The sequence below is a fragment of the Rhinolophus sinicus genome, chromosome 4 (genome assembly GCF_057876585.1).
Source record: "Rhinolophus sinicus isolate RSI-liver-muscle chromosome 4, RSI-T2T, whole genome shotgun sequence".
Classification (NCBI taxonomy): Eukaryota; Metazoa; Chordata; class Mammalia; order Chiroptera; family Rhinolophidae; genus Rhinolophus; species Rhinolophus sinicus.
In genome coordinates, this window is record NC_142504.1 from 25,610,268 (window position 1) to 25,636,072 (window position 25,805).

Sequence of the window (25,805 nt, forward strand, 5' to 3'; positions counted from 1 at the left end):
TGTATGTGTGTGTGTGTGTGTGTATATATATATATATATGTGTGTGTGTGTATATATGTATACACATATACTGGGGGTGCCAAAAAAATGTATACAAGTGGACATTTTGGTCAAAGTTCAAGCACTAGTTCGCCATAATCGGAAGTGTCTGGATGCTGATGGTAACCGCTTTGAGCACCTCTTGTAATTGCAGAAGTCAAACGTGACTTGTATTTATCTTTTGTTATTGGTATGTATTGAGTATTACTATTTTAATACAGTTCTCCTTTCTTAAAATGTGTATACTTTTTTTGGCACTATATATACACAAGGACTGACAATTAAGTTTGCAAACTTGTTGAAATGATGTTGCTAACCTTCTTTGTTTTCAAAGGGATTATTCATTATGAATTTGTACCAACTGGACAGTTAACCAAGTTTACCACCTGGAAGTGCTGAAAAGGCTACATGAAAAAGTTAGATGACCTGAACTTTTCGCCAACAATTCATGGCTTTTGCATCACAACAATGCACCAGCTCCATGAGGCATTGTCTATGAGGGAGTTTTTAGCCAGTAAACAAATAACTGTATTGGAACACCCTCCCTACTCACCTGATCTGGCCCCCAGTGACTTATTTCTTTACCCGAAGATAAAGGAAATATAAAAAGGAAGACATTTTGCTGACATTCAGGACATCAAGGGTAATACGATGACAGCTGATGGCCATTCCAGAAAAAGAGTTCCAAAACTGCTTTGAAGGGTGGACTAAGCACTGGTGTCGGTGCATAGCTTCCCAAGGGGAGTACTTCAAAGGTGACCATAGTGATATTCAGCAATCAGGTATGTAGCGCTTTCTCTAGGATAAGTGTGCACACTTAATTGTCCAACCTTGTGTGTGTATGTGTATGTGTGTGTGTATAAAATGAGATTTCTTATAAGAAATTCACTCATGATTATGGAGGCTGAGATGTCCCACACAATACGCTGTCTGCAAGCTGCAGTCCCAGGAAAGCTGGTGGTGCTAAGTTCCAGTCCAAGTCCCAAGGCCTGAGAATCAGGAGAGCTGATGGTGTAAGTCACAGTCCAAGGGCAGGAGAAGACTGATATTTCAGCTCAAACAGTTTGGCAGAGAGAGCCAATTCAATCTTCTTTCACCTTCTTGTTTTATTCAGGCCCTCAACAAGTTGGATGATGCCCACCTATACCAGGGGAGGCCATCTGCTTTACTCAGTCCACCAATTTGAATGCTAATTTCTTTGAGAAACACCTCCACAGACACATCCAGAAATAATGTTTAACCAGATGCCTGGGTATCCCATGGCCTAGTCAAGATTACACATAAAACTAACCATCACAGACTCATTCCCTCACTTCCTTCAGGTCTCTGTCCAAATGTCACCTTGAAGAGGCCTTCCCTATTCACTCTATCTAAAATAGAATCCTTCATCTCACAACTCCTATCCCTCTCTAGCGTTATTTTTCTTCAAAACACTTACTGCTACATGACAGAATATCTATTTGAATATTTGCTTCTTTTCTGTCTCTCCCCATTAGACTATAGCTCCGAGGGCAGGGCAGCCTTAAGTATCTGCTCTCTGCTGTATCGCCAGCACTAGAATATACACCAGGATACACACACACACACACACACACACAGACACATACACACACACACACAACATGTACCTGATGTCAGGATAGCCTGGCATGTGTCAAATATATTATAAAATCAATATGATTGCACTCTATTGAATCTCAAAATTAAAAATCAGTATAAAATACTTCTAGACTAGGAACACAGCCACATTTGACCGTCTAGAAATACTACTCTTTCCCAATCTAAAATAAAAGTAAATATGACTGCATTTCTCAGTGTTTTCAGGAACTAACAGTCTTTCCTCATTACCATGGACAAAGAGCGCCCTCTATTGTGCTGTTTGGGTGTAGACATCTCTGAGTTATTTTTTATTTCTTAATTTTGTTTTAATCAGGCAGAACATTGTTTTAAAGAACTTGAAGAGATATACAAATAGATAACTTCCATCCTTAATGCTTTAAAATAAAAATCTACTTCTAGAGTAAACAGAAAATAAATCTTTGCTGTTGATGTGTAGATTTTTTTAGAGTATTCCCTGCCACAAATTTTAGATGAGGCAAGGATAAGACATGGAAAGGGCTTTTCAGTCAAAGGGATGTTTCACCAGTTATCAAATACTGCAAATGAGGATGAAATAAGAAATGTTAAATTCATATTTGTTTATGCATAAAAGAATTTAACCTTACAATTAATGGTGTAATTAACTCACGTATCACATTTGAAGAAAATGTCACAACAAAAAACCTTTTCAAAAACAGATGTATTTTAATGATGACAGGCAGGAGTAGTGCAGTTTTTTTTTGTACATATCTTTTGTGATATTAAACATGTACTGGCAAATATATATATGTGTATATATGTGTGTGTGTGTGTGTGTGTGTGTGTATATGAATACAAATTATTTTGTCATGTAAGAGCAGTGCTTTCAAAGGCTTTTAAAAAGACAAGACAGGTGAAGTTTTTCTTAGAAAGTGACACTTTGGAGTTAGTAATATCGAAATCACATTGGCTAAAGAAGGAAAACAATAAACTTTTAAAGTCATCTTAACATACACCTTACTGCAAATACACTTCTCTTTTGAACCCAACATAGAAAGAATAACCTCAAAGGCATACGGCTTTCTTCTCTGGCACGTTAAAGAACAAGTTTGGCTAATGGCTCCTGAATTATAACAATTTCCTGACAGTCTCCCCTACCTTGTGAGTAGCTTTTCACCTTTAAGAGATCATACAAAAAATATGTAAATCTGTTTTCAGCAGAGCTAATAATGATCCATAACAAAAGTTTAGGGTATTTTAAAATATTAACGTAAGAAAATTCCACTTTAAAAAGAATTTCAAACCAATACTAAGCATTGAATAATAGCCATATGGCTGAGGTTAATTTTCTAAAGTCAAACAAACAAAGCCCTTCTTCTTCCCCTCAAAACAGCAGTGGGACGCTGCTCCATAACATTTGTTTCCTACAAAAATCAGTTTACCACCTATTGGGATCCCAGCCCAGGAACCAGCCTGTGAATGTGGGTGGCTCATAGCCCTGTTTTATGATGATAATTGGTGTCCTCTTGTCTCTTCCAGAAGGATCTGTCTCAAGGTACATTTTGGCTAAAAAGAGGCACAAAGATATAAATTCAGTTAATTTTGATTCAACTAACTATAGAATGAGAAGTGTTCCAACAAAAGTAATAAATTAAATTTTCCTTGCCCCCAAGTAGCCAAATACTGTTCCATATGAACAATTCTGTATAGATTTTTCTCATCTACTATAGAATGTGCCATCAGAGTTTTATTACTGCCTGAAAAAAATCCAAACTTTATTCAATTATCCTTATGGCATAATTATTCTTATGTTTTCAATAAGAAAAAAATTGAACCAGGAAGAATCGTATTTCTCAAAAGGAATTTAAAAAAAATCTAGGTTATCACATTTATGGAGGTTTTATTATTTCTATAATGAAAAATGTAAGGGAATTTAAATTTTTCAGAATAATTGATATCTAGCTTACCAGACTTCAGAGATTCTGTCTTCTCCACTTCGTTGGCATCTTTGCCAATCCAAATGAAAATCTGAAAAATGAAACAACAACCATATGTACCTTTGGGGCGTGGTGACTCAGTACTATGCCCTATGTGAAGTGCTTCTCATACATTGCTCATTTAATCTTCACAACAACCCCTGAAGTTGGAAATGTGGAGACAGGTGTGGAGAATGTCAGCCACTTTCCCAGTGCTTACACTTATTAAGAAACACCTAAACTTAGTTGGACCCCAGATTTCATATTTTGATATATGTTTATATTGTATTTTCTAGTTTATTGAGTGAATTTTCTCAAAAACAACTTAATGCCTGATAGTTTTTGTGTGTGTGTGCGTGTGTGTATGTACGTGCACCCACCTGTGGATTATGTAAGGCAATCATTATCCCTATATTCCTATACTGTGGGGACAATATTCAGCTTGTCTGTAGGCACCAGAGACTCCCTTTATGAACCCCTGACTTAAGTCTCGTGCTTTCATATAATACTGTATCCTATAACACTTTGGTAAAAGTGCTATACTGTTTAGCATTTAAATATTGAGTTTGTTTGTGTTTTTGTTAACTGATATAATTATATATCCTCCTTGTTAAATGTGTAGGTTGGGTACTTCAATGCTGAAAATTCTCCTGAATTACCTTATATTTAAATCACTTTAAAAGTCACTTGTTGGCAGACAAATTTTAGTCAAATTAGTTTTGATTGTGTTCTAATTCATACTGACAGTGCTAGAATATTGCTTGAAGGGCGTATAACATACTTAATGTAAATAAAAACTATGAGGTATAATTGATATATAACATTACAGTAGTTTCACTGTACTTACATATTGCACCACAGTAGGTCTAGTTAACAAAAAACTAAGGTGTAATATAAATGAATGACTTAGCAATTAGAGCAGATCTAAAAGTAACAATCTTTGGTTGACTCTAAGAGTAAGTCAAATTCAAATAAGTGTTTAATAATTGCTTTATATCATTTAGTTTCTAGTATCTTTTTCTCTTTCACAATTGTTAGTTTACATAGAAATTTAAAAAAACAACATCAGATGTGCCATGTCAAATGACCAATAATTATCTCCAAAATAAAGATAACAGTGACATACTTTGTAGACTCAAAACCGTTCTGTGTCTGTTTCATTCCCAGGGTAAGGGTCTCCTATGACTTTCTGTCAAATTTTTAGAGAAATTCTGCATATTTCAGTCTCCCCCCACGGTTTTGTACCCCTATTATACTCCACATTTACTGTACCCGCTAATGCATTTATTATGAATGGATGAATAAGTTAGGAGTGAGTTAATTTTACAAATAAATGAAAAATGGAAGAGTTTTGCCTAAAATTATACAGACAAAGATGGTAGCCATGGAATTATTTCCATGTTGAAACATCAACTTGCTACATGCATCAGTTTCATTTTTCGCCAAAATGTGTTGCATCTCTTTTAAATACAGACTAAATCCACAGGTCCATTTATTATTAGACTTGCCGCTTCGCAAAGCAGGTTTTATCAATTCCCAACTCATATACTCTTCTGGCATAAACAAAATATAGTTTTACCTGTTCCCAAGCGTCTAGTAACATGACATCATCTTCTGCTAAATCTTCCTGAGTGAACTCTCCTGGAACCTCTTCAATCTGAAATGCATAAAAAAATCTTTGTGACCAAACAGTAAATAGTAATTTTTCTAGTATGTAGAATAAAAATGCCTTGTATTATTGTGGAGCACAGCAAAAATAAAGTTTGGTAGTCATTTTTTTTCTTACTTTTGTGCACTAAAGATTTAAAAAAATTATTTATATATTTAGTCGATTATCATGAACTGATGTTATCTTATTAGGAGTGCTTCATATAAACACTGCATTGAATGCCTTACATGGGCCATATACAGTCCGTCTGACCAGAGTTCTCTCTACTTCCAGCTCCTTATGACAAGTGCTTCACAGATTTATGTCGCCTTCCCAGTCTCCGAAGACATTTGAGTTTATGGTCTGGCGTATTAAATTGTCTCTCATTTTGTAAGTCAAGATGATTTTTAAAAAATCACTAGGTCTGGTCATTTTCATAAATCAACAATTTTCAATAACTATTCAAATCTTTAATTTTTAGGCCAAATCACTTATAAACTTCAAGTATGGTTTATACATGAGCAATTTCTTCTTCAAAGCATTTTATTTCTAGTAAGCACATATCTGGGAAAATGCTTAGGAAATTTTCAAGCGTGTGTGCTGAAAAATAAAGCTTATATTTACTAGGACATGGTGATGAAATCTTTAGATCAAATTTTATATAGGAAAGGAATTCATTCTTTAAATGAAAATTTTATACAAGAGCCTAGCCCGTTAAACAAAGAAAGAACTTTCATGGTTAACTGAGAGGAGGGGGGTGCCGTCCAGGATATTTCAGAGCCCAGTATGAAATCACTCTTGTACATAGATATTTTTACTTTAAATTGCCAGGAATTCAAAGCCTGTGAATGACTCCGAAATAAAACATTCCTGCTGATTTCAGTTAATTTGCAGGTGTGCATATCACTTTCTGTGATTTTGCCCAATGATCATAATATTTCCATAATACATTTTATTCAGTCAACCTGGTGAAACTTTTTATTCTCCTGGGAAATTGAAGTATGAAATTTACATAGTTTGACCAGAATTGTTGCCCACAAAAAGTGGCAAATTATGTAATTACCAAATCTAACCAACTGCGTATTCATACAGTAATACATACATGCTGACACAGGTGCAAACTTGCTGATATTTTCAAGAGCAGCTTGATTTACATAGTACATTACACTATTCCTATGCTTTCACACCCATTATGGCACTGACTCTTAAAACGGCCCTCTGTGGAGTGAAGAGCATTGCCTATGGTTTGCAAGTAAGCTGAAATGGAGAATCAAAGCAGTAACATGGCAGGAAAGTCAGAGCTAACACTGGAATGTCTCTCCCAAGACACTTACGGCAAATCTTCCAGTCTTGTTGGAGCAGGCATACAGCCGAGGTGGGTGGTCCTCAGCCTGGGTTTCCAGCAGTGGCGAGGTCTGGTAGTCTTTTTTCCCTCCAAGGGAATTCCAAAACTCCTCTGTGGAAAACACAGTATGTTACCTGATGCATTTTCAGGGGCATATGGTCTATATTGCTTTCCATTAACAAAGCGTAATATTATCTCACCTTGATTTTAATATTAAGAAATCATTTAAATATAACTGCTACCATCTTTTACTTTTGCAACTGATGGGAGGACTTTTAACTGCCTGTAACCTTTACAAAGTCATGAATTATGGGAAAAATACTTGATTAGCAATCATGCCCAACATCGGTTCTGCTTCATGCCCTTGGCCCCACAGCACATACCTGGTTCCTCTCCTTCCCGAATCCTTGTGGCTTTGCATTTGAGCACGCTTGCCATGTACTCTGCTCCTTTCTCCTCCTCACGGCTAGCACCTTTTCCTATCCAGATGTAGCCACTGTTTGGTCGCAGTTTCAAGACAAATACATCATTAGAATTCAACGAATTTGCATCAGCGTCTACCTAGAGCATGAAGAAAAATACAACAATGATTCAAATCCATTGCCGCCCCCTCAATAACAGTCCAAGAAGCCTGTGGCAGTGACAAACCATCCACAGCCTTCTGTCTTGACCCCAGGAAATTAATTCGGGGTGGCAATGGGACATCACTACGGTGTTACAAACATTACAGCGGGAACACATTGCTCTGTGTCACTTTAATGCTCAGCTGTATGCAGGGAGTAGCAAAAGAATAAAATGAGCCAAACTTAAATGATAAGTAATGTGGCCACGCAGCAGCCTACCCGTCTGTCTCCTTGCACCTGCCCCTAAAGAAAGGAGAGTCTGTGATCGGATCCTTTCAGGGACTTTGCTTCACCTTTGTGCTTGCACCTTATGTCTCCCGGTTTGGCCCCAAAGGATGGCTGGTTGGTCAATGACAGGTAAGATTCACCACGGGGGGAACAACCTAAGCCAGGCACAGCCTTGTGGGGGCCAGCAGGAGAACCCACAGGGTTGACAGAGGTGGGCACAGACCCCCACCTTCCCCCGGCTAAGGAGAGCTTCTGCCTCTGTGGCTGCATTCCTTCCCACAACCTGCTTAGGAAGAGATTCAATGATGTGTTAACATCAGTTCTCCATCTATTCATATCAGTAAGTTTCAGCATAAAGGTTTTGTCCCTTAGGTATATCCTGAGACTTACAGTTCCGCTGCTTGCAGGCAAGGGTGATTAGTTTGAATCAGTTTCCTAGTATAATGTATGAAATTTATAGACCGTGGAGAAAACAATGTCACTTCCTTGTGTGGACATCAATAAAAGCCACAAGGTGGCCCGATTCAGGACTCTCAGTCCTTTGAGGCTGTGAGACCCTTGGCCCCTACTGCATAAATCTCTTGACTTCTGTTTTTTTTGTTAACCCTTTGCCTCCCTTTCTCGTTCTCTCACTGCCCGTGTTGCGCTGGACGCGACAAAGTAATAAAGATAATATTCAGAGGCCATAAGAACAAGAATGAGCTATAATTAAAAAAAAAAAAGGTGTAATATTAAAAAATGACATACATAAAGCAAAGGTACTGAGTTTTATTTGGCTCGCTAAAGAGAAGGTTTATCAAATAATCAAAGGCACACCTAAAAATCACAACACAGGGACTGGAGTCCATTGTAGGGAAAGAGAGAATAATGTGGATTCACCAAAAGGTTCTCCAGGCTTGGATACATTACAGCCCAAATTATAAAAGAATATCCATAGGGCACTGATGTAGCCCTTCCTTTCAACCAGAAGCTTTGGACACTGTCTGGGATTGGCCAAGAGAACACAGTTCTGCAACATGGGGACACAGAGGAGTGAAAGCAACCCAGGTGGGCCCAGACTCCTCCAGCCAACCCAGGCTGGAGGGTGAGGCTAAAGGTGGGACCTCTAGGCAGGGACAGGCACGTGCAGAGTCTCAGGCTTGGTAGTGATCCCGAGGGTCTAAGATGGGCTTGTGTCTTTGTGTCTATGGCCTTGTGATGTTGTGACTCTGTGCCAGTATCTGTGAGAACCTCTGACTATGGGATTGTGTGACTGTCAAAGTATGTGTATGACCTCCTTCATGACTGTGGGACTCATGCGATGTGTGATAACAGGGAAATGAAAAACAAGTAAGCAAGACTGACAGGGACACCCATGCAGGAGGAAGAAAACAAGTGTGGTGTTTTGAGGCCAAGAGAAGACAGTGTTTCAAGATGGAGCTGGTGAGCAGCTGGGCCAATGATGCTGTTTGGCCAACCATGCTGAGGTGCCAAACGAAGGCATCAACCGTGCGGAGTGTTAGATTCCACCAGGTTGGTCAGGACTCTGTCCTCAGAGAGAGCACTACAAGAGGAAGGAATGGCTGTTGGAAGTGTAAAGATGTTCCAGGGGTTGGTAACATCTGGGGATGTAGCTATCATCCTCTTCCAGTAAGAACAAAGCCTTATGGACCAAGCTCAAAGAAATCAGATGTGATGGAAAATTCTAGAAATCATGACTTCCGATTTCTAATCCAAAGGTCACCTTATTGATACAGAGGAAAGAGCTTGGTTGATGGAGAGATAGGTGACAAATGGCCCATGTCCAGATTGGTGTGGATCAGGGAGGTAGTTCCAAAACAGAACGTTATAAAGCTTTAGCCTCCCAGGAAATGAAAACAGAAAGCTCTATAAACAATGATTTTGATTCGTGCATTTCCAAGAGGAAAGGCATGACAAGGCCAGTTTGAGAGGCACAAGGAAATAAAGGAGGTGCATCACAAGTGTGTACCATGTCTCAGAAAGAACGTCCACTGGCAAGAGGCTGGGAATGCAATGATTCTCATTGACTCTTCCATCTGAAATCGACTGAGAGTGCCCATAGATGAGAGCTACACTGTCCTTTAATTTGATCCATTAAAAAAAAAACAAAAAAAAAAACTAGTCATAATTGAACACGTGAGAATCCATGCACAGTGTATCCTGGATGAGATCGATACACATGATGGCATTTAAACTATATGACTGAATGAGATCACCAGGAAGAGCGCCAAGACTGACCCTTGGAGTGCTCAAGTGCTTACAGGACAAGCAGAGGAGGAGAATGCAGAGAAATGGTCCCTAGAAGAGTACCCCTGGAATTTGGAAGAAATCCTGGTGAGCGTAGTGTTTCAGAAGGCTAGTGGGGGAAAAACAATGGTGTTTCTAGAAGACAGGAAATGGTGACCGTGGAAATGATAGTGGGAGGTTAAGAAAAGTGAGATCAGAGAAGGCAGAAAGCAGGAAATAAGCAAACTAGATAAAAAGCATTTTGGTAGAATGGGGGGAATGATACCTGAGTGGAGTGGCTTTAGAGAGAATAGGCTTAAAAATGTAGAGATGGTGAGTAAGTGGAGACAACTGTTTTGAGGATTTGTGGTTTTAAGGAAGGCAGAGAAAGGGCGTTGTGGGGAGTGTCATAGTCAAGGGATAGTTTTTAAAGAAAGAATGGCAGTCTTTTAAGGCATATTTGTATTCTGAAGTAAATGATCCAGAACAGAAGAAGAAACTGATGGTGTACAGAAGAATAAGAAGATTTTTGCTTGTAACAATGATGGACTGGAAGTGGGATAAAAACACTGGAAAGTCCTTATGAAGCCCCGAGGGCAGGGGATTCCAGGCAGAAGTTGGTGGGGGGTGGAGGTGGGAGGATTTGGGCCTTAAATAGGAGTCATGTTTTATTTATGTATTAAATATGCATTAAATTATTTACTAATACATAATTTATATAAACATTATTATTTATTTTTAATTTATGGGTGACAATAGATTGACATTCTTTTTAAAACAATTTAATATTTATATGTAAATAACTATTATAGAATATCTGTTAATTGTTGAATATAAATAAACAATTTAAATTTAGTTCATAAAACAGCCGGGAAGGAGAATATACATGTATCGATGCAGACAAGTTGGTGAAATTGGAGAAGAGAAGGTGATTCTTGTGTGATCACATTTATGTGCTCTGTGCACTCTGATACAGTTACCAGTAGAGAGCAGGCATGCTGGAGATTTGTAGAGAGAGGAGGACCCAAAGGGTGTGATGGATGGAGAGGGTTCATGGATTCAGGTATGAGAATGGAGAATTGCTCAAAAATGCATCCTGGAGTAAAGGAGCTAGGACAGGAGATGGTTGTCAGAGATGAGAGGTTTGAAACAGATACCTGAGGTGGTGTAGTTATTGCCAATGGCAAGGTTTAGTACTGAGCCATGTGAGTGTGAGAGAAATGGGGTCAAGGCCAAGGTTGTCGGATGAGAAAAGCCAGAGTGATGGAGATAGTGAAGCAAAGGCTGAAACCATTAAAGTCTAAGAAGGGAAGGACTGGCAGCTCAGTATATGGCAGCACAAGAGGGCTGGAGAAGGGAGAGTCTGAAAAGCAGACAAGTCAAAGAGGCCAGGGTGAGCAGGGTACCTCATGGAAAGGGTACCACGTACAGTCCATCACTGGCACCTGGACACTGGGGAAAAACACAATTTCTACTTGAGAGGTCTGTGTGGGAACCTGTGTCCTCAGAGAACTGTAGAACATGAAGGGGGAGGGTGGTTTAGACAATAGTTTGCAGGTGGGGCGATGCGATGACCTACCTGGTTTTAAGGGCTCAGCTGAATGGCTTGTGTGGAGAGGAAAAATTGGCAGATGAGTTCAGGTTTGAGGATATACAGGGTGTGCAGGATAGTTTAGCTTGGTTTGGGAGACTTGGATTTCAATAGTGACTGAGGTGACTGGGATATGAGGTGTGATAGATCATCGTAGAGGTAAAAGTACTCAGCTATTTAAAAACCTGCATCTGCTGGCCTTGCTCATACCTGGAGGTCTTCCTGTCTGATGACACTATGATACGGGGTTTGATTTCTTTCACAGCTGCTGTCAGACAGCTTATTTGGCCAGCTGAGTTATGGTTCTGCCACAGTGTGGTGAAGCTTGCTTCCCACATTTGTTACACTTGTACAGACAAGGGCCGTCCCTCTCAGATTTCCCCAGTGCGGTCACCTGATCACCACCGCCATCCATCTTCCCCCAGGCCTTCCAAGATAAAGCATGTTTCCTTATGCCTCTGACACCTTGATTTGTTACATTATTCTTAAAATTCATTTGTTTTTGTGCAATGCAGTTGAAAAATGTGAGAGGCCTGGTATTGGGAATTAACTTTTTACTTAATTCCCCTGCATTTAGTGCTTTTTAAAAAAAAAATTGTGGACAATGGATTAATTATAGAAAGGAAGGAGTTTACTTGCCAATTTTTAACAGACTAATACTTGTTGATGGCTCAGGTTGTTTTCTTGAATGTATAACATACCTCCACAGTTCTGGTGATAGATGCCAGGTTTCTCCGGACTTGAAAGAGGCGTATAGGGGGAGCAGGTACCTGACCTCCTCTCTTTGATGTTCCATTCTTGTAAATAATGAGCGGTTTGTCTTTGAACAAACTCAGCAGGTGTGCAGGTTCTTTGCCCTGGGAGACTCGGATCTGGGTGCAAGGGGATAAAAGAAATAACATAAAGGGTGCCATGAAAGAAGGTTGCATTTGCAAATGTGTTCTTATTTTTATTTTTTGAAAAGAAAAACAAAAACTAAACCATAAGTCAAGAGCAGGAGGAATAATGATTGACAGAAAATATGGGTTACTGATAATAAAGCACAGCTTCCCACTGACTTAAGAATTGTTTGTTAGTCCAGACCCACACTCCCAACCAGTTTCTTTTCAGGGGAAATCCTGCCATACTGCACCACTTTCTGCGTCCGGAAAGCGTAAAGATGTAGTCTGTTCATCTCCAAGAGAGAACAAAGTGCTGATATATGCCATCTTTTATGAAAATTACTCTTTTTTTCAATAGCACCAACACTTTACAGATGTTTAAGGATACACTTGTTTCTCACGTGTTTTGGATCTTGTTCAGAAGGTTCAAATGCCTCCACAAATAAGACAATACAGAAGCATATCCATTATTTCCACATCCCCACAACTGATATGAAAAAAATAATTGTAAATTCATCTGGGAATGGGTATGTTTTCTATCCAAACATCCAAAACTGGCAAAAATAAACAAAATATACTTTCTACCTTTTAACTTAACTTTAGAACTGGTACTAATATAATAGATTTGTTTAACATAAGTGCTTTAAAAAATACATTATAAGGGCTTCTCAGGATATGGAAATTGAAGTAAATAAATGGTAAATTATTTAATTTCACCTATTAGCTTAACACCAGATATTAGATTAGAAATAAATTTCCTATTTCTTGCATAAGCTATTGGTGCATTTTTCTTTTTTTTACAGAAAGTGTTCACATTTTGTGCCGGTCCCTTATTTTTTTCAGTTATTCTGCCCTATGCTAGGGAACATTGAAAATGATTGACTTCATAGATCTTTCAATTAGTAAACATTAAAATAAGTGAGGGGCAAATTACGAAAACATCTTTTGAGTGTGTTCCAAAGCTTGGGGTGAGATTAGCTGGGAACACCTAAAGCTCTCGATGGCTTAGCATTTCCTATAACATTGAGAAAACCTCAATTGCTAACCTAAGAGAAAGGGACCATTGATTAAGACCCATTTTACCTGTGAAATGAGAATAAGAGAAGAACTAAATTGAAAAATCTTCGATACTGTTAATATACTCTACAAACGAATGCTTAAAACAGCAATAAAAGACTTGTTTATGCATTATTATAAACTACTGCCATCTAGTGATTAAACTAAACATTACCATTTCATTGTCAATTTAGGATTCAATTGGTTAACAATGGAAATTCATCCATTGGGTATCTCAAATATTTTACTATGAAAAGTGGAATTTATAAGGCATAATAAATATCTTCAAAGTTTTTACATAATTTGGTAAAAAATGTTAAAGATCAATTAAATGGCATAGATGATGTCAGTTGTTAGCAAGGAATATTTCATTCAAGAAATGAATATACTTCACAGTGAAATAGAGTTCAGTACATTTAAATAATTCATTCTTATTAATTTGTTAATTAACAATTAAGAAATTTATTTTTTCAAAAACTTAACTTACACTTTTAAATTAATATCTAACTTGCTTTATAGTGTTATCTATTAACAAGTATCAAGGTGGAAAGGAAACCAGCTGAAAGACCAAATTTAGCATCAACATTTTAGATCTTTATGGACCAAAGTATCAGCTTTACCTATCTATTTAATTATTACTTCCAAAGAAGCAATTACACATTTATTTATAAAGATTTGCAAACAAACAAAAAACCTTGCATACCACATAGAATCTCAGGCATGAGGAAGTTAGACACATTTCTGAGAAGGGAACATACAATGCTGCTGTGTCAGAAGTGTCACTACGCTGGCCAAAGGAGCACCTGCCCTCACTCTGAACCCCAATCTGGAAGATGCTTTTCTCAACAGATGGGAGCAGACTCCCCCCAAAACCAGCCAGAGAAAATACCCAGGCATTGTGAGCTGCTCTAGGTAGGAAGTGAGGGAGGGAATGGATGAGAGAGAGAGAGAGAGAGAGAGAGAGAGAGAGAGAGAAAGAGACTAGAGAGAACGTGTGTAAGGCCAAGGAACAAGCCAGTGCCACCCTGGGGTTAAGAAGAGAAGTAGACTGACACATCGGAGTACACTGAGGGGAAACAAAGTCTCCTCGAGGTTTGCATTTCAGTTACACATCAAGGAATTAAAATAAGCAAAGACCAAGAATGTTCTGTGGTTACTAATAAGGGTCCTAAAACAAGTAGCTGACTTTTTACCATAAATATAAGAAGAGGAGCAGCTGAACTTGAGAAAAGAGGCAAGAAGGTCAAACCAGGCTGGAAACAGGACATTTGACACAACGAGATCTAGAACTAGACATTGATATTGGAGTTCCACTGTATGACATTCAAACTTCTATAATAAATGAGTCAACACATTATATCCCTCTCCCCCTTTCTCTGTCTCAATATTCTCTCTCTCTCTCTCTCTCTCCCTCCTTCCCCCCCACCCAAACCTGACTCATTTATATGGAACTGTCATTCAGAATTTGGGTTCAGTCAATCTCAAGAAATTATTTTTTATTTTCAGAAATACCCAAATAAAGAATCCATCTCACACCTCCCTCACACCATCCTCTCCTCTCTCCTTTCTCTTCTCTCCTCTCTCCCCTCTCATTTCCTCCTCTGTGATTTGTCTCCCTCTCTTCTTTCACCTGCTCTCCCCTCCTATCTCTTTTCTTTCCCTTCTCTCCCCTTTTCCCCTCCCCCCTTGGTCTCTCCCCCTTTCCCTCCTTTTTCTCTTCTTTTTTCTTCTCCTCCACTACCCACCTCACTTTTGGGCGTTGAACTTTCAGTCAAGATTCCACAACTCAAAAGAGAAAAATAAGGATCCATGCTCTTTTATTAAGGTTTATTTCAGTTTGCCTGTGCAAAACATAACTTACATACTTTATGATTTGGAAGCATGTAAAATACTGTTCTTTTTTTACTATTAATTAGAATCATTAATCTATACTTGTTCTACTGCTGTATTTAATTTCTATTGCTGCTATAACAAATTACCACAATTTTACTGTAAATAAGCACAAATTTGTCTCATAGTTTGAGAGTTCAGAAGTTCTGAAGGAGCATCAGTGAACTAAAATCAAGATGTTGCACAGCTTTGTTCCTTTTTGGAGGCTCTAGGGGCGAATACATTTCTTTGTCTTTTTCACCTTCTAGAAGCTGCCCATATTACATGGCTGGGGCTGGGTGGGTCCTTCCATCTTTAAAGCTAGCAATTGTTGGTTGAATCACTCTCATGCTGCCTCCCTGTTTCACTTACAAACATCCTTGTGATTATACTGGAACTAATTAGGAATCCTGTATATTCTTCTTTTAAGAAATGATGATTACCAACCTTAATTCTATCCTCACTCTTAATTCCTAGTCATATAACATATTCATAGGTCCTGAGGATTAAGATGTTGACATTTTAGCAGGGACGGGGGTGGGGGAATAATTCTGCCTTACGGAATCTGTTTAACAATAGCCGGAAGTGGTAACTCAGAACAGTTTTAATGTCAAGTGACTGTCATTGACATATGATGTGATTCTAAAAAAAGATTCTTTGGGGCTCTTAAATCTATTAATAGTTTTTTGTTTTTTCTATTTCTTCTATTTTTCTTAAATTTTGTTTGCTTCCTCTTTCACAGAGTCTGAGAGAATTAGTATGGCATGAGAGTAGGAATATTTGAATTCCAATATGAAAAAGATAATACCTAGAAAATGTCAGATTGTCATCCCAACTTAGGAGGAGGGCTTTAATTAGACATTGAACTAGTAAAACTTTAACTTCTCTGAGGTAAATATCTCCCCACCTGCACAGCATGTCCTCCAAGGGACCTGTCCAACTGAACAGTCAGGAATGCAGATGTCGTCAGCTCATCTCGTGTGGCATTTGCTCCTTGCCTGGAAGAACCAAAGTAAAAAAAAAAAAATTTGCTTGTATTTAAGTTTTAAGACTTTTTAGCACAGGCATTTCAAGCAGAGACTTAAGTTATTATAAAAGATCAAGAAGAAACCAACTGTTTTAACATGATATGGCCGTAGAAGCTATGGGTTTTAGCAAGTACTAAGGTTAGCCATGAATTGTCCTGTGTATTGTCTAGAACTACATGTGATAGGTATCTTTATCTCCATTTTATAGGTAAAGAAATATAGCCTGAGCTCCTTACATAACTTAGATAAGTAATCATGTCCAACTTCAGTCAAAGCCGCTATTTTTGGGACACCATATCAATAATGAAAATGATCCATTTTGAGTAAGAGAATCTGAGCCATAACTTAGGCTGGACATTAGAGGCACTTGATTATTCCATGAGTATTCGGTAAGCATAGTACGCAATATCTGAGCCCAGAAAAATCAACAAAATAACAATCAGAAGTAGGCAATGGAGAGGGCTGATTTTCTCATCCTAACAATTCTTTGAAGAAATTATTAATAAAACTGTAAGAGTGGCTAAACTACCAGCAACCCACATAAGGGTCAATAGACCAATTTGTCTGGTTCATTTGCAACTTCTCTTTCTTGGATAGCTTGCAGCTATAACTCCAATCATTAACTTAACCTGTAAAGCAACTTTTGGGAGATCTGTCTCTTTGATGAACGTGTGTGTGTGTGTGTGTGTGTGTGTGTGGGGGGGGGGGTAGCATGGGGGTGGGGAATCAGCCAAAGCATAAGGTATTGTTTGTGTCTAGCCAACTCTCCCATCTCTATATGACTGGGGGGTAGCAGGAAAAATATGAATCCCAGAATTGGATTTTGAAAGTTAACAATACTTTTTCTTGTGAAACCATGTAAGTGACCTGTTCTATACCCAGAACGATGAACAATAATCTCCTACCCTGGGCACCACACACACACACACACACACACACACACACACACCCCAAAACACTGAGTGCAGGGAACATGCCTTATTTATCTCATAATATTTCATTGCACCTACAGAGTTAAATGATTAATATAAACATGTTCTACAGAGGGGTGCAAAAAACAAAACAAAACAAAAAAAAAAACAACCAACCACATACTCATGATATAAAAGGAAATAAAAAAAGTGTTTTCCCTAAAAAAGGCACCCATAAACATATGGTCTTCTAATGTTAATAGGCTACATTTCCCCTAAGTCTGTAATGCTGACACACATTTCTGGGACCCACTGGGAGCACAGAGTGGGAGGGACAGGTACCATGTTTCCCCGAAAATAAAACCTGGTCTTATATTAATTTTTGCTCCAAAAGATGCATCAGGGCTTATATTCAGGGGATGTCATCTGAAAACATCATGCTAGGGCTTATTTTCCAGTTAGGTCTTATTTTCAGGGAAACACGGTAACAGCAGGACCGGTGACCACCTGTCACTACATTTTTAGTTTCCTGGCTATTTCTCCATTTTGCTTTTTTTATACAGGGAAAAAAAAAAAAAAATCAACCAACTAATAGACAATATCACCAAATCTTTATTTACATTTTGCTCCCCACCCACACACAAGTATTTCAACCAGCAAACCTGAAAAACCTGACCAACCTTTTACCTTCTGACACTCTTACTAAATACTCCACCACTTATCTGGAGCCCCTTTTCCCGTTCCTGTCAAAGTGACCACGCTCCCATCCAGACAGATTCAAACTAATTTGCTTTATGGATCTGTGACCCAGGGAGTCAAGTACACCACTACAATCAAGACATAAAGAGTCACTCTTTGCTTCTAATTCTGAAACCCTCTGCTGGGGGTGGAGGGAAGCAATCTACTTTGATGTGATTTCTTTATAAACCTGTGGTGCTTTTTGTTCATTAAACATAAATGCTGCACTGAAAATGGAATTTGCTGCTTCAAGGGATTCATTATTGCCATTGTTTAATGTTTGTTCAACTTCAATTACCTGACACTTTAGCGAAAAAGATCACTGCTGAAATTATTTATTTGCCTTGTATCATTTTAGAATATAAGTGGTTTTAGAAATGAGAAGACAAATTCGGGCATTCAAAAATTGATTTAATTCTAATCTTTCACCTTTAGCTCTGCCTCCTAGGCTTAGCCTGCATCTAAATTATCATATAAACTATAATGTGTTTTAATTTGAAAGGCTGTCTTCAAGAGATCTGTTTATTTTCTAAATGCCTCTTCACTGCCTTTATGGAAGCTTCGGAAGTTCCACAAACCATACAACGTTAACAAAGGTACATATCTAACATCTGTTTCATTAAGTGGCAAAGACTCACAAAAGGATTCTCAAGACCTTATATACTTGCTATCGCAAAAAATTCAGACATTCCCATCATAGAAACTTTGAACACATCAAATTGAAAAAAGAAAATGAAATGACCTTATTCCCCATCTCCAGTCCTATCCTAAAGATAGTAACTATTAACAATGTAGTGTATTCTTATTATCTTCCTTTTTTCTTTGAACTTTTTATTGGGGGAGTGGTGATGGTGGTGCAAACTTATTCTCCTGAGTTCTTTATCTCAGTAAATGAAACACAACCCACTGTGCACAGACCAGAAATCTGGGGGTCACCCTTGACTCGGTCATTGTCGTGGGGGGCAGCCTGCGGGGTCTTAGCTCCCACTCCCCACATAAGAACGCAGGATGTGGTTAGGCCCAAAAGGAACACCCACGGTGCCATAGATAGGGGAGTCAAACTACTATAGTCTTGCTGGCGGCTGGGTTGGAGACACCGGAAACAGGAGCCACACAAGCTGCAATCCACACTCCGCCACCTGCTAGCTCAGCCACCATCTTCTTGCTAGCCCCCCATTTGCTGCTAGCGTAACCACGGCAGTTATATTACTGGCCAATGGCTCACTGGTTACAACTGACAGCCAACTAGCCACAGCTGATGGCCATTCAGTCACAGTTGATGGCCATTTACTACCTGAGCCAGCACCTTTCCATGTGAGGCCGAGAGCCTGGAAACTGCACTCCTGGCTCTGTCCCCACAGTCATCTTGTCTGTTCCCCATAATCAGTCTTTCAGATACCAACTCCTTAATACCTCGCACACTTGCCATGTCCTTTCCTTCCCCGTTAACCTTACACTGAATCCTGGCCACATTCTCATTCAGCTGAATATTACCATATCCCAGAGACCTCCCGGCCACCAACCTTCTCCCAATGGTCTATTTTTTTTTTTAACTTTTATTTATTTAAGTGTTTTTTTTTTCCAGAACCCATCAGCTCCAAGTCAAGTAGTTGTTTCAATCTAGTTGTAGAGGGCACACCTCACAGTGGCCCATGTGGGGATCGAACTGGCAATCTTGTTAAGAACACCATGCTCTAACCAACTGAGCTAACTGGTTGTCCCCAATGGTCTATTCTTTAGATGTCAATCAGAATAATTTATCTAAGATGAAAAACAATTACGTTCCTGTGCAAATTCTTTGGCTGGTTCCCAATGGCCTGAAAATAAAGTTAATCCTCCCTAGCATGACTTCAAAGTAATTGGCAATTTGGCTCCTTCTAATTTCTCCGGTTTAATCTTTTGCTCCCTAACTTTGCTCCAGCCACACATTATTGTTAGCTGATTAGAGACCACTTCCCGGCACTACTTGGAACAACTTCCCTGTTTGCTTGCCAGCCTAGCTCCTACCTGTGCTCCCACTGAGATGTCCCTTCTTCTAGGAGCTCTTCACTACTAGCCTAGGAGTGGGCTTGGGTGCCCATCTATAATTCCCCAAAGATCACTCAGCTTGGTCTTATCTTAGAATCATTTATATCTCATTAAAACGCCTGTTAATCATTTGCCTCTCTTTAAAGTGTAAGTTTTGAGGGTCGCAGGATTTTTTTTTTTTCTTCCCTATCGTATCTTCAGTATCTAGTACAGTGCTTGGCACATAGAAAGTGCTCAATAAATACTTTCAATTGATTTAAGGAATAGTCTCTACATTTAAAATGTATAACCTGACTTAGTCTATTTTAGTCATATCCACATAATTATTTATGTGGGTTTCAAATTGTTAATTCCTCAAAACATCCTCTTGAATTGCTTGGTTAGTCTTTCTTGTTAGATCTAAGTGCCACAATCAATTATATTTTTTACATACAAAAGAGAACTAAGTGTAAGACCAAGAAACAGAATGTAAAAGAAAAGCTGATTGGGAACAATTAATTTATCCCTATAAATGCCAAACTTTGCTCAAATAACTTTTCTGAATTAAAATTTTAGGAAAGGAAATTGCAAAATAAGTACATACCTACAGGGTATAGTTGCACTCACACCTCAGAATTAAAGAGACCTACAGATCAAAGAGTCAAATGTTGCCACACCAGTTAAAATGGTTGTGTCTTTGGGTTCAGTTACTTAATCTGTCTGATTCCTCCCCTCCTTTTTTTTTTTTTTCCTTTTGGAAAGAGCCTGGTGGTGAGTGAGACAGATCATATATGAAAACATCTTGCACTTTGTTGGCACAAACGTGCTGCTCAAAAAAATGGTTGCTATGAAAATGACATCTTAAACACAGAGCTAAATAGCTAAATACATTCATCTTTGACAGGCTATGATATGGCTGTGGGGTCAGAAACATCCCTGGGTAGAGTGGTTCTCATTAATGCCGTACTGTACATTAGAATCTCAGGAGTCCCTCCACACTGAGTCAGATCTATTTGGTATGGGGTGAGGGCCCAGGTTATTATGTTCAGCTCATGTTTAGAACCATTGCCTAAGGCAGTGCTTGTCAATCATTAAAGTGCGTATGAATCACCTGGGGATCTTGTTAAAATGCAGGTTCTGCTCTAGTGGGTCAGAGATGGAGCCTGAGATTCTACATGTTTAACCAGCTCCCAGGTCATGCTGAGGTCTCTGGTTCCCGGACCACACTTTGGGTAGCAAGAACCTAAAGGATAGAGGTAATCATCCAATCTTCTGAATTTGGATGGGCTCAAGGCACTGGTCAGTGTAAGTAGTAAGCAGTAAGTAGTGAGGTCACACTGTGAGTGAGGATGGACATGATTCTCTCATCTGGTGGGACACTCACCAAAGAGAAAAGTCACCATATAAACAGAGACTTGAGTCCATGTACATTTAATACATCCACTGAAGGCTGCCATCACTATATAGGCAAAGGTAGATCCTGCTCTGCCTTTGTGCCTTCCGCCTACATCTCTCAGCTTTAAGACCTTTCTTGAGAATTATTTTTTCCACTCTTCTCAGCAATATTCTATTTTACCTGATTTCACTTCATAAAAAGTTAGAGAACCCCACATTATATGATTTGTTGCAGAACCCCTACCCCTTTGCATAGCCCAGCTGGTATGTGGTACCGTACTTGGTTGGACACGTCCCATTGCGCAGGGCCTTGACACTAACTCTGACTAAGTCAACTTAACCTGCAACTAACTCAAATCATTATGCAAAACCATATCAGATGTGGATACACTGGCATTTTTCTCCATTATTGCTATGAATTTCATGGGGACAGAGAATAAGGATGCATCAATTTGAAGTCTCTGGAGTATGAAATAGAATCACTAATTATATATATCCCTTAGAGGGCTTGCCTCATTATAATTTGGCAGCTCTAATCAGAATGAGATTTTAGCAATAAGAAGACATAGTACCTAATGCTGGCCAGTTGGAGTGAAGCTCGCATAGGAGATGAGATATTCAACCACATATCAATTCAGATAACACTACTCTTTGGATATTAAAACCTTTTTCCCAACTAGAAGGATATTTTTACCTAACCTCTTCTATTTATGGACAGTAGCTACAAAAGATAGTCAAAAGCATATAGAAGAAAATATTACATGCATGTTATACAAATCTCAGTGGGGCACCTATAGGAAAATTCTACCCCATATTGCATGGTATGTAATGGAATTTAACTTTGGAGGAAAATATGGCCCCTGTGGAACTTAGATCTTACAAAAGAGGAAACTTACCACATATAGATAATCTGTCCTCTGGGATAAGTGTAGAGTATAATGTAGCAGTCACCACCATAGAATTCACCGTATGAGTTTTGGTCAATTTCAATCCTTCCATTGTTTTCTACACGCCAAATCTGAAAGGAACGGAACACGTGTACCAAAATTAAAGTTCTCTGGCTCTAGAAATACTTCTCAGAAGTTTAAAAAAATTAGCTTAGATCTATCATTTTTCTAATCAGTTTACAAATCAAGCAATGAGAAGCAGTTTGATCCATTTGGCAATTTGTTTGCTGACTTTTTAAGTGTGTTTATAGTTCTTTTCCATCCTCCACAGCACTTTGCTCAGTTCTGAGCCTGTTCATTAATAAATACCTATTTTTGATTGATTAGTGAAAAGAACATGACACTTTAGTGGAATAACAAACTAAAATATTTAGCTCAGAAATATACCTTTTAACTTACATAAAATTTTCCATTAGTTAGGAGATAATTTTTTTTAACTTTTTTTTATTGGGGAGTATTGGGGAACAGTGTGTGTCTCCAGGGCCCATCAGCTTCAAGTTGTTGTCCTTCAATCTAGTTGTGGAGGGCACAACTCAGCTCCAAGTCCAGTCGCCATTTTCAATCAAACCGGCAACCTTGTTGAAAGCTCGTGCTCTAACCAACTGAGCCATCCGGCCTCCCTGGGAGGTAATTTTTTGAAATTTATTTCCCCCTGTGCTTTAAGGCATGAGACTATTGTTTTCCCAGGCAAGACTGACAGATTGCGACTTAAAAATAAAGATGCCAAGTGTATGACTTCTATTTTTAAAAGGCGCCATGTAGGCATAAGGCTGAAAAGACAAAAACAGGCAGAGCCAGTCTTTTTCCTACTTCCTCATCCTTATCTCAGATTAAAGATACTTCCAAGTTGGAGAGATGATGAAAGTTGTAGATGAAACAGGAAAGTAATGTATGAGTGAAAGACTGCCAGGCACTTTGTGTAACATGCAGGCACCCTCCTGCCTGTGTCCTGGGGAGCAGTCACATAGACCCTTTGATTGAAATTTGGAGATGAGCAAGTAGAGAGGAGAAGTGCAGTGCTTTTAGAGAGAAGCCTTCCCACACCATCCTGGTGAGCAAAGGAGAGATGGCAGCAAGTTCTGGCTAAACCCAAGAGCCTAGAGAGACCCCTGGATTTCAGTAGCTCTGCGGTGGCATTGGAGGACATCTCAGAGATGCTGGGCCTGACATGGAGATTGCAGCTGGGATATAGTTGGTACCAGGGAGCCAAATCTGTCACAGGGGCTGAGATCCAGAAAAGGATGTCTGAGTAGGAGACAGACCCAGACCCAGAAACTGATAGCTCTCTGACAGCAGCCATCTCTCCCTTTGCAGTTCCCACAATCCTTGTACACTTAGATTCACTCTTCATGTCTTTGAAAAGAGGAAAAACTACTTCCTAAATCTTTTTGTACTTTGGTCCAAGCATTGTGGTAAACCCTGGGAACACAGAGATAAAATATTCAATTCTTGACCATAAGGAACTTACAAGAAGTCTAGGAGAAATTTGTAAGCAAATGAACAATTCTGTGGTACTTATATGGTAAGTTGTCTGAAAAATATCACTTATGGTTTGAGCACAGAAAAAGGCAATTTCAACATGGAGGGGAGGCTTCTCAGAAGAGATGCAGCTAATGACTTGACTGAGTTACAAAGGAGGAATGGGCATGTTAACCAGACAATGGAGGGCAGGGCCCTCAAGACAGTGGAAGGGTGAGGTGGAGAGGGCGGCAATGATCAAATCATGGAAGACCTTGCCACCCCAGCCAAAGATGGATGTTCCTCAGGAAGACTGTGGAGAGACATTAAAATATTTTAGAATGGGAAATGACATCACCCAGTTCTCATGAAGTTAGATGACTCAAGAATGGATTAAGTGTGGAGAGATATGAGTTAGGGAGAATTATTATGGAGTTTTAAGCAATTTTTGTCAAAAAAAAAAAAAAAGGAATAATCAACAAACTCAATTCAGTAATCCATAGGCACATAATGCATGCCCAGTTTGTTTTTGTGAATGCCTCTGAAATGCGAGGGAAGGACACACTGATGGTAATTGGTACAGTCGAGGCAACACACTCTCACTGGACAATCCCAGTTCTGAGAACAGGAGCAGTTTTGGACCAGGAAACAAGATGGTAGGTTCCGTGTCAGATCTCTAAGATGGTAATGAGGTGATCTTGCAGGAATTACCTAATTTATTGGAATAGCAACATACACTTTGTAAACTATAACTGAAATTCAGACATCTTTTCGCTTTCAATTCCCTGATTTAATATACAATCTTGGATCATGTTTATTAATACATAAAAGTCACACTTTACAAAGTTTATAATTTTCTGAAGTTATATTTCCACATATATTGGCATAAATGGGCTTGAGAAAAACAAACAACAAACCAAAAAGGTAAATACCTGCACTTTGCCAGACCCATCATCCACCATATTGTGCTGGGCTGCCATTTGCGGAGAACTATGTAATTTAGAGGCATCAAAAGGAATTTGTTTTATTCGAGCCACTTTCTCTGTGACATATACTTTCCCACAACCATCACTCTGATCTTTATCTTTCCAGTCCTTAAAGAACTGTTTGAAGATTGGTGTTTCACCTCCTTCTGGAAGTACCTGAATCTGAAATTTAAAAAATAATTACTATAAACAGGAAAATAAGACGCTGAGGAAAAACATTAATCTAGAAGTAAAGAAAAAAACTAAGGAAATAAAAGATTGTCCTGGTTTCTGTGATGACAGATGTAAACTTAGAAGCTGGGGTCCTTAAGTGAGCACTAAAGGAAAGGTTACCAAATACAAAGCTAAAACAATCCAACCTTACATTTTTCTCACAACTAAAGGAATCGCCACTAAATTTGGATGTTTGAGGTAAGAATGAAGTTCTTTCATGTTACCATTGCAGTCAAATAAGTGTAACTGTTTTTCTATATTACGTTCATAAGAGGACTGTGCCCCAGAAGAAATGATTGCATGGTGTTGTTCCTTGCGCCAGGACATAAAACATGGAAACAAAAGATGAGGCTGAGAGATTCAGACAGGAAGAGTAACTAGCCAGTCTCTTCCAGTAAGTTTATCTCCATGAAGCCGATTATTTTCTGGATATTAGTCCGTAACTGCACAACTTGCTCTAGGGAAAAAATGATAAGCATTCTCAGTTAATTCAACTGTGGTTGATTATCTTGACTTGAAAGCTGTGGAGGAAGTAGATGAACTCTTATCCTCATCATGCAGCCCCACAGAAGGTCTTTTCTCTAGTTTCTGCAAAATTCCATCCTCCACAGTCAGAGTTCTAGAGACATATGACACAGATTGCATACACTCAAGTGAAGAATGACTTCACACACATACATTACTTTGAACCAAATTCTTTCACGTGTTGGTGGAGATGTCATGAGCTCCCATGTTTTTAATTATTATTATTTTTTTATCTAGCTCAGTTCTACACATACTTGGGTATTAATGGGGTAATTCATTTGGTGTAGGAAACGTTCAGCTGTCTTCATTGCAGCCTTTCTCTCCTGGGGATTAGCATTTTTACCTAAAATACAAAATAAAGAGACATAATTTTAGTGGGGGAAGATATTATACGATTAAGAAATCCTTGTGTACAAAGATAAGCATAACTTAATTGAAATATAACACTGAGAAAATGACAAAACTTTCCTAGTGTATTAAATATATTTAATAATGTAATAATGAACAGTACATATTAAAAAATCCCTTTTCTATTGC

General features: G+C 38.7%; 1 protein-coding gene across 1 annotated transcript in view; it reads right to left on the reverse strand.

Annotated features, from left to right (window-relative positions):
* Positions 1-2,323: 2,323 nt before the first annotated feature.
* The window catches only part of SCIN (scinderin), a 63,351-nt gene continuing 39,869 nt past the window's right edge, over positions 2,324-25,805 (reverse strand). The window contains exons 7-16 of the mRNA XM_019726923.3: positions 25,523-25,611; positions 24,477-24,692; positions 22,036-22,157; positions 15,968-16,058; positions 11,956-12,126; positions 6,970-7,147; positions 6,576-6,697; positions 5,173-5,250; positions 3,585-3,645; positions 2,324-3,183 (exon numbers count right to left, since the gene is read on the reverse strand). Of these exons, the coding sequence (XP_019582482.3) occupies positions 3,056-3,183; positions 3,585-3,645; positions 5,173-5,250; positions 6,576-6,697; positions 6,970-7,147; positions 11,956-12,126; positions 15,968-16,058; positions 22,036-22,157; positions 24,477-24,692; positions 25,523-25,611 (1,256 nt within the window). The 3' untranslated portion in view covers positions 2,324-3,055. The remainder of the gene's footprint in view (positions 3,184-3,584; positions 3,646-5,172; positions 5,251-6,575; positions 6,698-6,969; positions 7,148-11,955; positions 12,127-15,967; positions 16,059-22,035; positions 22,158-24,476; positions 24,693-25,522; positions 25,612-25,805) is intronic.